The 12,506-nt window shown below is 41.8% G+C and overlaps 1 protein-coding gene across 2 annotated transcripts in view; it reads left to right on the top strand.

Moving 5' to 3' along the window:
- Nucleotides 1–12,506, top strand: part of dpf1 (double PHD fingers 1) — a 29,296-nt gene that overhangs the window by 9,966 nt on the left and 6,824 nt on the right. For both annotated transcript variants that reach the window (XM_019892802.1, XM_019892803.1), the window contains exons 4-8: nt 524–631; nt 799–926; nt 2,461–2,550; nt 4,264–4,342; nt 4,472–4,603. In XM_019892802.1, the coding sequence (XP_019748361.1) occupies nt 524–631; nt 799–926; nt 2,461–2,550; nt 4,264–4,342; nt 4,472–4,603 (537 nt within the window). The remainder of the gene's footprint in view (nt 1–523; nt 632–798; nt 927–2,460; nt 2,551–4,263; nt 4,343–4,471; nt 4,604–12,506) is intronic.

Below are 12,506 nucleotides of genomic sequence, written 5' to 3' on the forward strand. Positions count from 1 at the left end.
GTTTTTTTTTTTTGTTTTTTGTTTTTTTTTTTGTGACCTCTCGGTTGCTGCTTGTTTCTTTCTGACCTCCTGTCTCCTCTTTGGTATCATTTCCTCCATCTTGCCTCCTTACTCCCTACTTTCAGGCCCGTCTTCTCCTCTTCCTTTACTCTCTCTAACATTTGTGTATTTTGGAAGAGAAATAGACACCCCTGTGGCGATGATACGCCACTGGCACAAACTACTCCTGAGAGAGTACGTGCTTGTGTGTGTGTGTGTGTGTGTGTGTGTGTGTGTGTGTGTGTGTGTGTGTGTGTGTGTGTGTGTGTGTGTGTGTGCGTGCGTGTGTATTTGAGATAGCAGGCTGTCTTTATTTTATGCCAAAAACGTTTTTGTCAGTAACACAATATAAGTTGCTTCTACTTTATTTTACAATGTGTATTTATGTTATTTATTTTAATTTACATAAAGCATGCATGAAATCTCTTTTAAATGTGTGTGCAATAACTGTGACGTATACTGTACACTGTTTTTTGAGTTTTAGGTCATGCACCAGGTCAATTGTACACATATCCCGCTCGGTGCTGGCGTAAGAAGAGGCGGTTGAATATCTTGGAGGACCCACGGCTTGTACCAATTGAGTTCAAAATTGGTAAGGAGGAAATTAAATGGAATCTATCATGATTCTGAAGTATGTTCGAAGTTTTATTTTTGGAGGAAGGATGAAGCGATATTGTTAATAAAAGCAATATTGTTGTTCTCTCTGGTGAGTACATTAGCTAGAATGCATGTGTTCTCATGACAATGGCTCCTTCTTAGACTACGAGGCCTCCCTAAAGAAGGAGGGAGGTATTCCCGATGGCCCCGTGTTGGAGTCGCTGCTCGCTGGGGATACGCTGGACAAGAAGGTCGAAACAAAAGAGGAAGAGCCTATGAGTGAGTGTCAGGTAAGGCATGTCCGTTTTCCTACTCTCTTCAGTTTTGTTCTTTCTGATTTTCTTCATCTTTGTCTGTACTTGACTGTACTGCACAAGGATCCACTGGACTTTGCATGCTAATTACTTTGGGAGAGGTATGCCCTCTGATGAGTGACTTTCTAGTCACTGTATATACTAAGAGTTGCCCATCTTCAGATTTTTTTTTTAACTTCACATAAATGTGATAAAAATAAAATCCATGTGTCGTCACTGACGCCGGTGATGTTTGTTCTGTACAGAACTATCATTATATGAGGAGCAAGTGCTTTGCAATAATCTATATTTACCTACAGTGGACAGATCATACACCGATTACACTTCAGAAAACAGTATCAACATGCGCGAGGTAAAGATTCACCTCTCTGTCAAGCAAGTGATAGTATTTACAGTTTGAGAAAAAAAAAATCCCAGCAAGCTAACATTTGCACACCTCGCGAGAGGATTTTGGTCAAACAGGAAAATCTGTGCTTGTTCTGGGCTCACCGCAGCAGCAAATTCTGCATGGTGGGAATTTGCAGTTTGCAAATAAACATCGATCTCTCCCTTGGTTTTTCTAGCCAGTTCGAGGGATGCTGAAGCTAGCACTCCTAAATTGAATACCAGCAGCCTTAAAATATTAGGGTTTTTTTTTTTTTGGTTTTTTTTTAACAAGATAGAAAAATGCAGAATCATCCATTATTTTGTTGGAATGCAATATTTTAACAACAAAATACAGAAATTAGTAGGGTTACAATATGCTTGTTTAAGGAATTCATTCAAATGTACAAAACGGTTACATTTATCTTGCCTGGTTGGAAGCGAATCACACCGAAACCTTTGAATTTAGAATCCCAGCTGTACTCTTTGCGTGTGTGTGGAATAATTCCCTGCTTGCCTTCAACTTTGATAGTGTGGGCCCAAATTTGATTCAAAATACTGCTCGAGGGCCGATTTTTCTCATTGACTGGTTTTCTCTCACTTACCTGCCCCTTTCAGAAACAAACGACAATCCAAATCAATTACGGTGACAAACTCATTTCCTTCAGCACACTTTTCTGTGTGCTGAAGCTCTTCTTCACGTGATTAGTGACTAGTTGATGTCACAAATTGATTCCTCGACTAGTCTGTACAAAGCCTGTTCAATGACAACCGTGTCGGCTGTGTAAAATGTGTTCTTTTTTGTTTGTTTGTTTGTTTTTAGCAGCAAAACATCTTATATAAAAATGCACAGCGTTAAAATTTATGGACCACTGCTGGTTGTTGTACGTCATGCATTTTAATAGATCTGATATATTTTGGACGCCAATGGCACCAGTCCACAGCACACCAAATTTCCATATAATGATGGCAAACCAAAAATTGTAAGATTTTCCTCTCCGTTTGTAACAATGTGTGCAACAATCCATGAAGCCAAATGTCTTCATTGTGCATTATGTTCATGACTCGGGCTCACTCATATTTGACAGCGAGCACCAAGCGCACGTTCTTGTGTTGTGTTAATCCACACTTTCTATTTCCCCTACAGAAATTACTTGTTGGAGATTTCCCTCATGAACTGGAGGTGGATGAGATGGAAGAAGATGTTCCGAAGCGCAAGAACCGTACCAAAGCACGGGTAAGCCCATCACTGCCTTTTTTTTTTAATTTTTTTGGTCATATAAAACGTACAGTTTACATTTTCTTTTGCTAGAAAACTGGAAAGAAAAATTGGTCACTGATGGTGTCGTGGTTCACTCACCTGACTCCATGCAAGCAGCGCGGACTCAATTCCTATTCAGTGACAGTGCGATATGTGAATGTGAATGGTTGTCTGTCTCTAGATGTGCCCTGTGATTAACTGGTGACCAGCCCGCATGTCATGATTCTGTTTATGACCAACAGGTGGCACTGTAGGGCTCGCCCTACAGCTGCACACCTGTTGGTCATTATGTAAGTAGTAGTATAAAAGGACTCCCGCCCGACCATTGATTGTCGGGTCATGTTTGTTCCAATCATGTTTCGATTAGTGATAGTTTTTGCTTCAGTCATTTGTTTTGGTTTGCTGCTTTGGATTCTTTTTGTTTTCAGGACTTTGTTTTGTTTAGGATTTAGTTTTCTCTGTGTTTTAATACAATTCTTCAAGTTCACCCTGCTCCTCCCTCCTGACTGCTTTTTGGGGTCCTCCACCACCTTGCAACGTGAAACCGCAGTTGTAGTCCACCTGTCAACCAGTCAGTTCCCTTCGCCCCCGAGCAGGATAAGCAGCCGTGTAGCACCGTCAAAGGAAATGGGGTTGAATCTCAACTTGGACCTTTATGAGTGGCGCTTGCATGTTGTCCCCGTGCTTGGGTGGGACTTCTCTTGGCATTCGGGTTTTCTCCCACGTTCCAAAAACACGCACCTTTGATTAAATATACAGTAGAATCAAATTCGGGTGTGAGTGTGAATGATTGTTTATCAATGTGGGCCCAGTAATTGACTGGCAACCCATCGAGTGTGTACCCCTTCTCATGCCCAAAGTCAGATAGGTAAGGTCTGCCTCACCAGTGAACCTGAACGGTCTGAATTAGAGTGAAGACAAGCAATACAAACAATCCTTGTGACCAATTCCCACTTACCGTAATTATTGTTGCTAAAAGAAGTGTCTAATTTGCCCCCCAAAAAGTTTTTTTTTCTGTTTTTCTCTTACAGCTTTGATTGGACCACTCAGTTGTTATCCTTTTCTTCTCTTTGGGGGCATCCTGTGGGAATATAATCAAGTGTTAACAATGTATCTTGATTGTGATCACATGCACATACACACTCTTCACCAGGCGTGCTAATTGAAGCTGTTGGTCCCCTGCTAGGTGTCATCAGTCCCCTCCTGCTAGAAGTGAAACTTTGCACTGCGAGCAGATGATTAAAATGCAAATTTGCTTTTGTGTTGATACGTGGAGTGATGAGTGTGTTGCTCCACTCTTTTAATGTGTCTTTGCACATGTACCCGGATGTAGAACAGGGGTGTCAAACTCATTTTTTGTCGCAGGCCACATTACAGTTACCGTTTCACTTGGGGCGCCGTTATGGCTGTGAAACCATGTGAAGAAGTCAAGAATACTGTCATGAGCGGTTTGGTAAGAAGAAAACTTAGAATAGTTTTCTTAGATATTACATATAAGAATTTGGTGCAGATTTTAGCAAGCAACATAGAAATTGACATGTTTGATTTGCTTTTGCGGGCCATATAAAATGATGTGGCGGGCCAGATCTGGCCCCTGGGCCTTGAGTTTCACACCTGTAATGTAGAAACTGTCCTGTGCTTTTCATGTGCCTGTTGTCGAAATTGTGTGTGTGTGTGTATGTGAGACAGGCCTACGGGGTTGGTGGCATGAGAAAGCGACAAGAGCCACCTACTATAGAAGACAGAGACAAGCCTTATGTCTGTGACAGTGAGTAATGCACTAAAAGTCTATTTTTTTGGAATTCCCAAATTCAACGTAATACTTCATATGTTTTCCGTTGTGTGTCTGTTTTTGTTTTCTTTTTGTTTGTTTGTTTGTTTGTTTTTTGTGTTCCAGTATGTGGAAAGCGCTACAAGAACCGCCCAGGGCTGAGTTACCATTACACTCACACACATCTCGCGGACGAAGAGGGCGAGGAAGACTCGGAGAGGCACACACTCCCCTTCCAGCGCAAAAACAACCACAAGCGTAAGTCTGCTCATGATTGTTCCTTTTATCTCATTTATGACAGTGATTGTTCTATGGCGCAGCACGGTTGCCTGGTGATGAGTGTGACTACTTTGCAGTTTTGAGGCTCGAGATTTGAATCTTGACTTGGGCTTTCCAGTGTGGAGTTTGGATGTTTCCTGTGTTTTCACCAGCTTTCACTCACATGCCACAAAGACACATGTTAAAGATTCTAAATTCTTCATATGTGGTCTATCTATCTATCTATCTATCTATCTATCTATCTATCTATCTATCTATCTATCTATCTATCTATCTATCTATCTATCTATCTATCTATCTATCTATCTAGACCGCACAGGCATACCACTTGGATAATTTCCCACGGCACACCTGTCAATATCTCGCGGCACACCGGTGTGCCGCGGCACAGTGTTTGGAAAACACCGATGTAGTACATGACCAAACCATAGCATTCAGCTGCAACACTACGACAATGAGATCTCTGAGGCGCCATTAGGGACATAATTCAGGAATAACTCTCACATTTCCGACTGAAACACTCTCATACACACTAGTGATTTATTTATTCATTTATTTTTTGGATACCTCTGTGATTCCTCAATATTTTTTTAGCTAGTCCCCAGAATCTCTTCAATGCTCAATACTGTACTCACACCTTGATGCAAAAGGCTCTTAATATGGCAGCGCGAGAACAACTTTTGGGTCACTTTTGACGCATCAAGGAGCCAGGAGCTGAGAATGGTTAAAGTGAGAGTAATGAGATCGATAGCCCATGTTTTGGTCAAATGGAAAAGCCTGAGCATTTTAAGCGTTTTCATTTTATGGGTGATGCTTTCTTTTCTTTTTTTTTTTTTTTAATAAAATTTTTTTTTTTCAGTAGTCGTTCCTAATAAACACAAAGACTCATACATACAACATGCAAATGAAACTTGCACATTTGATTTTTAAAATTTTAGAACCTCTGCAGAAGATAACTGCAATCTACAGCAACAGCCATTTTGCTCCTCCACAGGCAGCGTCAGTCGAAATTCCTTTTATAAAAGTAAACATTGTAATGCAACTCCTGTATTGGAACTCATTAGATTGTGCCAGTGTGGCTAATCAGGTGGCCATGACTACAGTATGTGGCATTGTAAGATAAGATCTAAATTCCCGCGGAAACTGTGGCGCATGCCTCTGAGTTGATTGGCAGTATTCAATGTTACATTGGCCTGCCTGTCTGAACAGACTAGCCCATCGTCTATGCAGGGGTGTGGGCCTGTGTGTGTGTGTGCATGAGCGTATCTGTCTGTTTGGGTGTCTCGGTGTGTATGTGTGTGAATTTAAATCGTTTAATATCCTTCCCTGCCAAATTCAGTAATCACACACACACACACACACACACAATCACGCACGCACACACACAACAGATGCACATGCACGTGTGCAGTGTGCACACACTCAGCCTTTGAAAATGCAATCTTCTCTGCTTCAAATGCATCAAGGAAGCTTAGCTATCTTGGAGGCTATATATACTGGGTGCGTGTGGGTATGTGGGTGGGGTCATGTGAAGACTGTTCGCCCGTGCATGCATTCATGTCTATGTTGCAGCATTATGGCTCCCCAGTCGTGTGAGTCTGGCGGAGGACACGCCACCATCCGTATGTACTACCCCATACGCACTAATATTAATATCGCGTCTTTGAATGAGAACATCACGACATGCATAATTCATTTTTTATTCTGGCTCTAAAAAAGCTGTCTGGACACTGTAGGTACTGTATGCAGCATCCACCGCGCAACATACAGAACTCAAAAACTGCTTGATTTGGGTAAAAGTGTTTCATCATTTGCTCCCTCTTTTTCTTTTTTTTTTTTTTTTTTGGCACACACTTAGTTTTGTCTTCCTTTCTCATCCTCCTCGGAATCCTCTTCAACATGTTCTCCCTCGTGTCACTTCGGCCATCATCCAAATAAATCTTTGCTTTCCCTTGAACACTGACAATATGCTATTTACTTCAATTCACCATTATAAATGCACGTGTGCTAAATGTTTTATTTTTTTTTTTTTTTTTTTGTCTCTGTGGCTTCTCATTGTCCAAATATGAGGCGGACAAGAATGGAATTGCATGGAGGCAAAGAATGTGTCTCTGTGTTGGCAGTGATGTGATGGCGAGAGGGTTGAGAGTAGAAGACAGATGGGAGGAGGGGGGGGGAGGTGGGGGAGAGTCGGGTAATGGGGTGATGGGCTCAGTGTCCAACTGAAAATTGGTTTAGTTGGAATCAAGAGGAAGGTAGGCCTATCGGTTGATGTGAACGGAAAATGAAACGGGCATTTGGCATCAGACAACTAGAGTCGGACAGTATAGATAAAGATAAGGGAATAATAATCCAAAATGGGAGGGGCTTTATATACTGTAGTGCACCCCTATTCCAGGATCGAGATTCAGGGGACCCTTTATGTGGACAGGCAAACAAACAGAAGGACAGACTGACAGACAGATTGAGTCGTGTATATGTGCACATCAATGTGTTTGGCATGTAACAGAGTTCTTTGAAAGTCAGAGTGGGCATTGTCATCGTTGTAATTCTTTTCATACCTCAAAATGGCCTCCTCTTGCAGGGTCTACAGACCACCGGTTGTAGAGATGAATTCTGAGTGGCAAACCCCAAATAACGATCACTAACAAGATGGCTGCTCTGTGTCCATTGTCACATGGGCTTCACTTTTTCCTCTCCTATTTACACCCTCCCATCTGGCGAACAAGTAGTCTCTCTCTCTCTCTCTGTCTGTCTGTCTGCCTGTCTGTCTCTAAAACAACATTCATTCTATTGTTCTATGTTTTTACGATCAGTTCTAGGCTTTATGCACAGCATCCTTCTGTATGCGTGATGTCAAGGGAGCTTTTGCATATTCTACTGTAATTAGTTAACATTTTAGCGAGCTCTTTATGATTTTATTTCTATTGTCGTGATTATTCTTTTATCATTTATGGACAGCATTTTATTATGGTTGTTGTGCAGTGCTAAATTTTTACATGACATTCGAATTAAGAAAGACATTTCAATTTTTTATTTTTTAAGGCAAAAGCAAACAAAGATTTATTCCAGCTGGGACTCAATCTTTTGCCAAAAGTCTCATCGATAAAGAAATATCTGTGTCGCTGTAACAATCACACTCGGCCAATTTCTTTCTTAAGCCATTCGACAACTTTTTGAGGATCTGAATGTGTCTGTAATTTTGCTGAGAAACCTAGAATTAAGTCAATAAATCCACCATACCTGCTCTTATCCAGGCTCTGCATTGCCCTCTCGAAATACAGTTTGTATATATGAAGTGACTTGTGACGTGCGTGTGTGTGTGAGGACCAACCGTGCATCATTTCTTCACTCAAACCAGAAGTGACATCATCGTTTCAGACACCAGACATCAACAAACCAATTTTACTCATCAACAACTGCATCCTATTTATCCTGCTCATCTAAAACACACATACATTTTAATTTCTTTATTCAAGTAGTTCATTTTTGCTTTCATGATTTTTCAAGGTGACTCACCGGTTCATCAACAACTGCATACTATTTATCCTGCTCATCTAAAACACACATCCATTTTAATTTCTTTATTCAAGTTGTTCATTTTTTGCTTTCATGATTTTTCAAGGTGACTCACCGGGCGGGAGGGCAGCGCCCTCAAACCCTCGAATGATGAGCTGCTGGTGTCATCTCCAGGCCTTGTTCTTAACCACTCATAAAAATAATAACAATAATAATATTAATAGTAATAATAATAAAAATAACATTAAAAAAAATAAGATTCTTTATGAGAATCTGAATTTTCCTTCATTAAATTTGTGCATGGATCCATACATCAGACACATTGCCAATCACAGCTTGGCCAAATAGGCATTCATTCCAATCATCATTGAGGGCATTTCCTTGTCAAGTCGTATACGGGAATGCGTCACAAACATGCTGTTCCTCTAATCCTTTGCCACGTTGAGATGTCCCATTCAGCGCCTTCATGGATGTGTTCATAACTTTTCATGTACTGTGTGATTTGTTGATTGTTGCCGCTGCTGCTTGGCTCAGGAGAGGAAGGGAAATGGCTGTTGCCTAGCAATGTGGTTTCCATGGATACCGCCAGGGCTCCCACCTAAAGACTACACTCTTATGTACATTGAAAAAAAAATGAGACAGTCATGAAGGGAGAGAGAGAGAGAAAGAGAGAGAGAGAGCGAGAGAGAGAGACGCAGACAAACAGACAGAGAGACCTGGAATGAAATAGGAGACGTGTAATGAGGAAGGAAGAGGGGAGTCAGACACAGTGGGATGGACAAAGCCAAATTATAAGGAGGCGAAGCAGAGTTCATTAAAAATAACAGAAAAAGAAAGCGACGTGAGACAGAGAAAAGGCTACACAGACAAAGACGAGAAGCAGTTTGAGCTGTAGCAACTGTGAGAAAAGCAACAGCAACAAAAAAGCGGAAAAACAAAACAAAACAACAACAATAACAACAAAAATCTCTTCATGATTCATCATATAGATTCCCCCAGAGTGTTGGGCTGGTGAAGGCAGAGTAATATTGGAGTCTGCTTCATTTGGTATTCTGTCTCAAGATGCTGTGCTGTGGCTTGCTGGCTGCTTGTTCTGTGGTCCCACACTTGCGACGGCCATGTTTGGATATTCTGCTCTCCCTAACCGCACACATGCACACACACACACACACACACACACACACACACACACACACACACACACACACACACACACACACACACACGCGCACACACACATGAATAGGGAATACAGCACTCCCAAGTGCGCTTCCGAAATCCCCGCTCACCCACAACCGATGTGTGTGTGTGTGTGTGTTGGCATCTTGTCTGGGTTTGCAGTCTCTATGACTGAATGTCATTAAAGCGCAAAGCCTCGCCATCAAATCTGTTAAAACACGAATACAGAATGAAATACTTTTGAAAATGATACAAGTTGCCTTTCTTTGGAATATTTTATATTTATTTAAAGCTGAGAAACAGTCACAGAAATTGTAACCAAGTCATCTTTTTTTTTTTTTTTTAATAGTTAATGTGAGCAGCAGTAGCCGGAAACAACTGGATCCTACCTGCACCGGCCCTTTTTTAGGACAGAACCGCTAGACCACATTCAAAGCTATTTTACCTTGGAACAGAATAAGATTTGGATTTTGAATCCTAACTGAGAGGACAGAAGCCTGTGCTGTCTAAGTGGTGCTTTCCAGAGAGAGCAAGTAAGCGTGCGCAAAACCCATGAACACCAAGACACTTTTTTTGTCTGTATTGCAAGATTGTAATGCGTCTTTGCACCCATTTTTGGCTATTTATCAAATAAGCTCACAAATGCAGACTGCCGAATTTGATCAATTTGTGGATGTCCCTTCGAGTTGGTGTGATAACACCGCAGCCATAGATCAAGTTTTACAAGGCACCAAACCTGTGTCTGTCTCCCTTTCTTTGCAGTGTCATCTCTGCACACACTTGTATTCTACACTCATACACTGTCCGCATGAAAATACACACACACACACACACACACACACACACACACACACACACAGACACTCTCTCTCAGCCGGTTGCGTAACTCCCAAAGATGTGTCTCTACATGCATGCACTTGCGTGTGAGGGTATGCGCATGTGTGTGTGTGTGCGTGTGTGTGTGTGTGTGTGTGTGTGTGTGTGTGTGTGTGTGTGTGTGTGCGTGTGCATGTGTGTGTTTGTGTGTGCACATATTGGAGTTGAGTAATGTATGATGGCTGCAGTGGACAAGGGACAGATACGGTCAGATACATTGCAAGACAGAATTCCAATTAGATTTTCGCAGGTAGTGTAGAGTAGATTAAGAAAAAAGTAGCAAAAAAAAAAAAAAAAAGAGCCCGAGCACAGAGGTAGGGAGGAAAACAGCAATAATGAGAACATATGAAAGTGCAAAGAGGAAGAGAGAAGATGAGGATGGGGTGCACACTGTAGGCAAAGGAGAGGGAGAAGGGATGAGAGCGAAATGTGGTGCCTTTTCATCTGTGACTGACGGTTTCCATCCGACTGCATTCTTGCTTCCTCATCTGCCAAGAAAACCTGAAAACGTCTCCATGAGCATTTTAGCTATTGTGTCTGCAACGTGCACAGTATGTGCATGCAAAGTAAAATATACATTATCTTCAGAGGGATTGGGTTCGGCGTGTGTGTGTGTGTGTGTGTGTGTGTGTGTGTGTGTGTGTGTGTGTGTGCGGGAAAGGCGCTGTGTGTGGGCGTGTGTGTGTGTGTGTGTGGCTGGACAGACAAGGAGCACAGGAACTCTCATCACATGAGAGAGAAAGTGGGGGATGGGATCGTAACTGGACAGCAGAAGTTATTAAGCAAAGACTTGGTTGTAAAATTGTGTGTGTTGGATGTATGCGTGTGTGTGTGTGTGTGTGTGTGTGTGTGTGTGTGTGTGTGTGTGTGTGTGTGTGTGTGTGTGTGTGTGTGTGTGTGTGTGTGCGCTTCTCTCCAAAGAGGTTCTCCTCATTAAGCAGTGAGGCGACAGGAGTGTAGAGTGTGTTTTCACACACGGCTGCTCCGATACAACCGGAGCCACTTTTTTTTTTCTCCCACCTCCCCCTCCTTTGCACCCCTCTTTGTACCTGCACCCCATCTTCGCACTTTCTCTTTTTCTTCCCTTCTCACGATTCCACTTTCCCCTTTGTGTCATCCCTCACTGAAATCCTCCTCTGTTTCGTTCCTATCGTCTTCTCCACATGATATTGGTCGCTTTAACCTTTCACCAAATTTCTTTTGGTAATTGCATTTGCGAAGAATCGATGCAATCTCATATCTCGCATGTCATTGAATATCTTATTAAAAGATATCTTTTCATTCGTCGTGTGTAAATTTTGGTGTTGTGAACAAGGCCACTGACCATAACATTGTAGCACCATCATTGAATGATGCAAGATTGATCGGAATCCCGGTAGCTCTCCTCTTAGAAAATTTGACGCCCTCAAAGAGCTGTGCGCAACATCAGGTTTTTTTTATTTTTTTTTTTGTGTCACATTAGTTCAATGCCCGGTGTATTTTTTTTTTTTGGTGCCGTGCTCATTGCTCATGAAGGGTCAGCTTGACTTATTATCCACCAATTGCATTTTACCCTGCTAAAAATTCAAACGCATAACATTGGCTCCGAAGTATTTCAAAGGTCAGATTCCCTGTGGGTGTCAAATATGAACAAGGTATTATTTGGATTTTTTTTTTTTTTTTTTGCCCATTTCTAAAAAGGATAACAATGGCCCCTAGTTAAACGACAGTAAAATGTATTCTTGTGACAGTCAAATTGGCTGCATTATCTCTAAACTATTCAGGTTCTACATTAATGCATGACTCCATGTAGAATGATACGAATTCCACCCATTTTTACTCAGCATACTGTTTTATTTCATTGGCTGCAGTGGTTTCACTCAATCACAATGAACTACAAAGTTAGTAGGCCAATAAGTCAGAAATTTGAATTGCTCTTTTATTATTTCTAAATATCCAACAAATATTGTACAAGCACTTCATATCCAGTTCAGTACTGATTAATGATATTTAAAAAGAGTTTTGCTGAAAAGAAGAATGATCAAGCGATCGGGTCATGTGGAGGAAGGGCGGGGGAAAAGGGGTCAAAGAGCAAAGAGAAAAGAAGCATGGGGCTAAGGTAGTATAGGTGTTGGGGGAAATGAGGAGGGGGAGAAAAAGGAATTGGGGGGGTGAGGGTATTTGTGGATTCATCGCTTGCTGGATAAATCCCAGGAGGATTTCTCTCCAACACTTGAAAGCTGTGAAGTGCGAGGTTCTGCTTATACTCCTCCTGGTAATTGGAAGACGGGAGGGGGGGGCGTAGGTGGAGATGGAGGAGGGAGGAGGG

This window comes from Hippocampus comes, unplaced genomic scaffold (genome assembly GCF_001891065.2).
Source record: "Hippocampus comes isolate QL1 unplaced genomic scaffold, H_comes_QL1_v1.1 scaffold72, whole genome shotgun sequence".
In the NCBI taxonomy this organism is placed as follows: domain Eukaryota; kingdom Metazoa; phylum Chordata; class Actinopteri; order Syngnathiformes; family Syngnathidae; genus Hippocampus; species Hippocampus comes.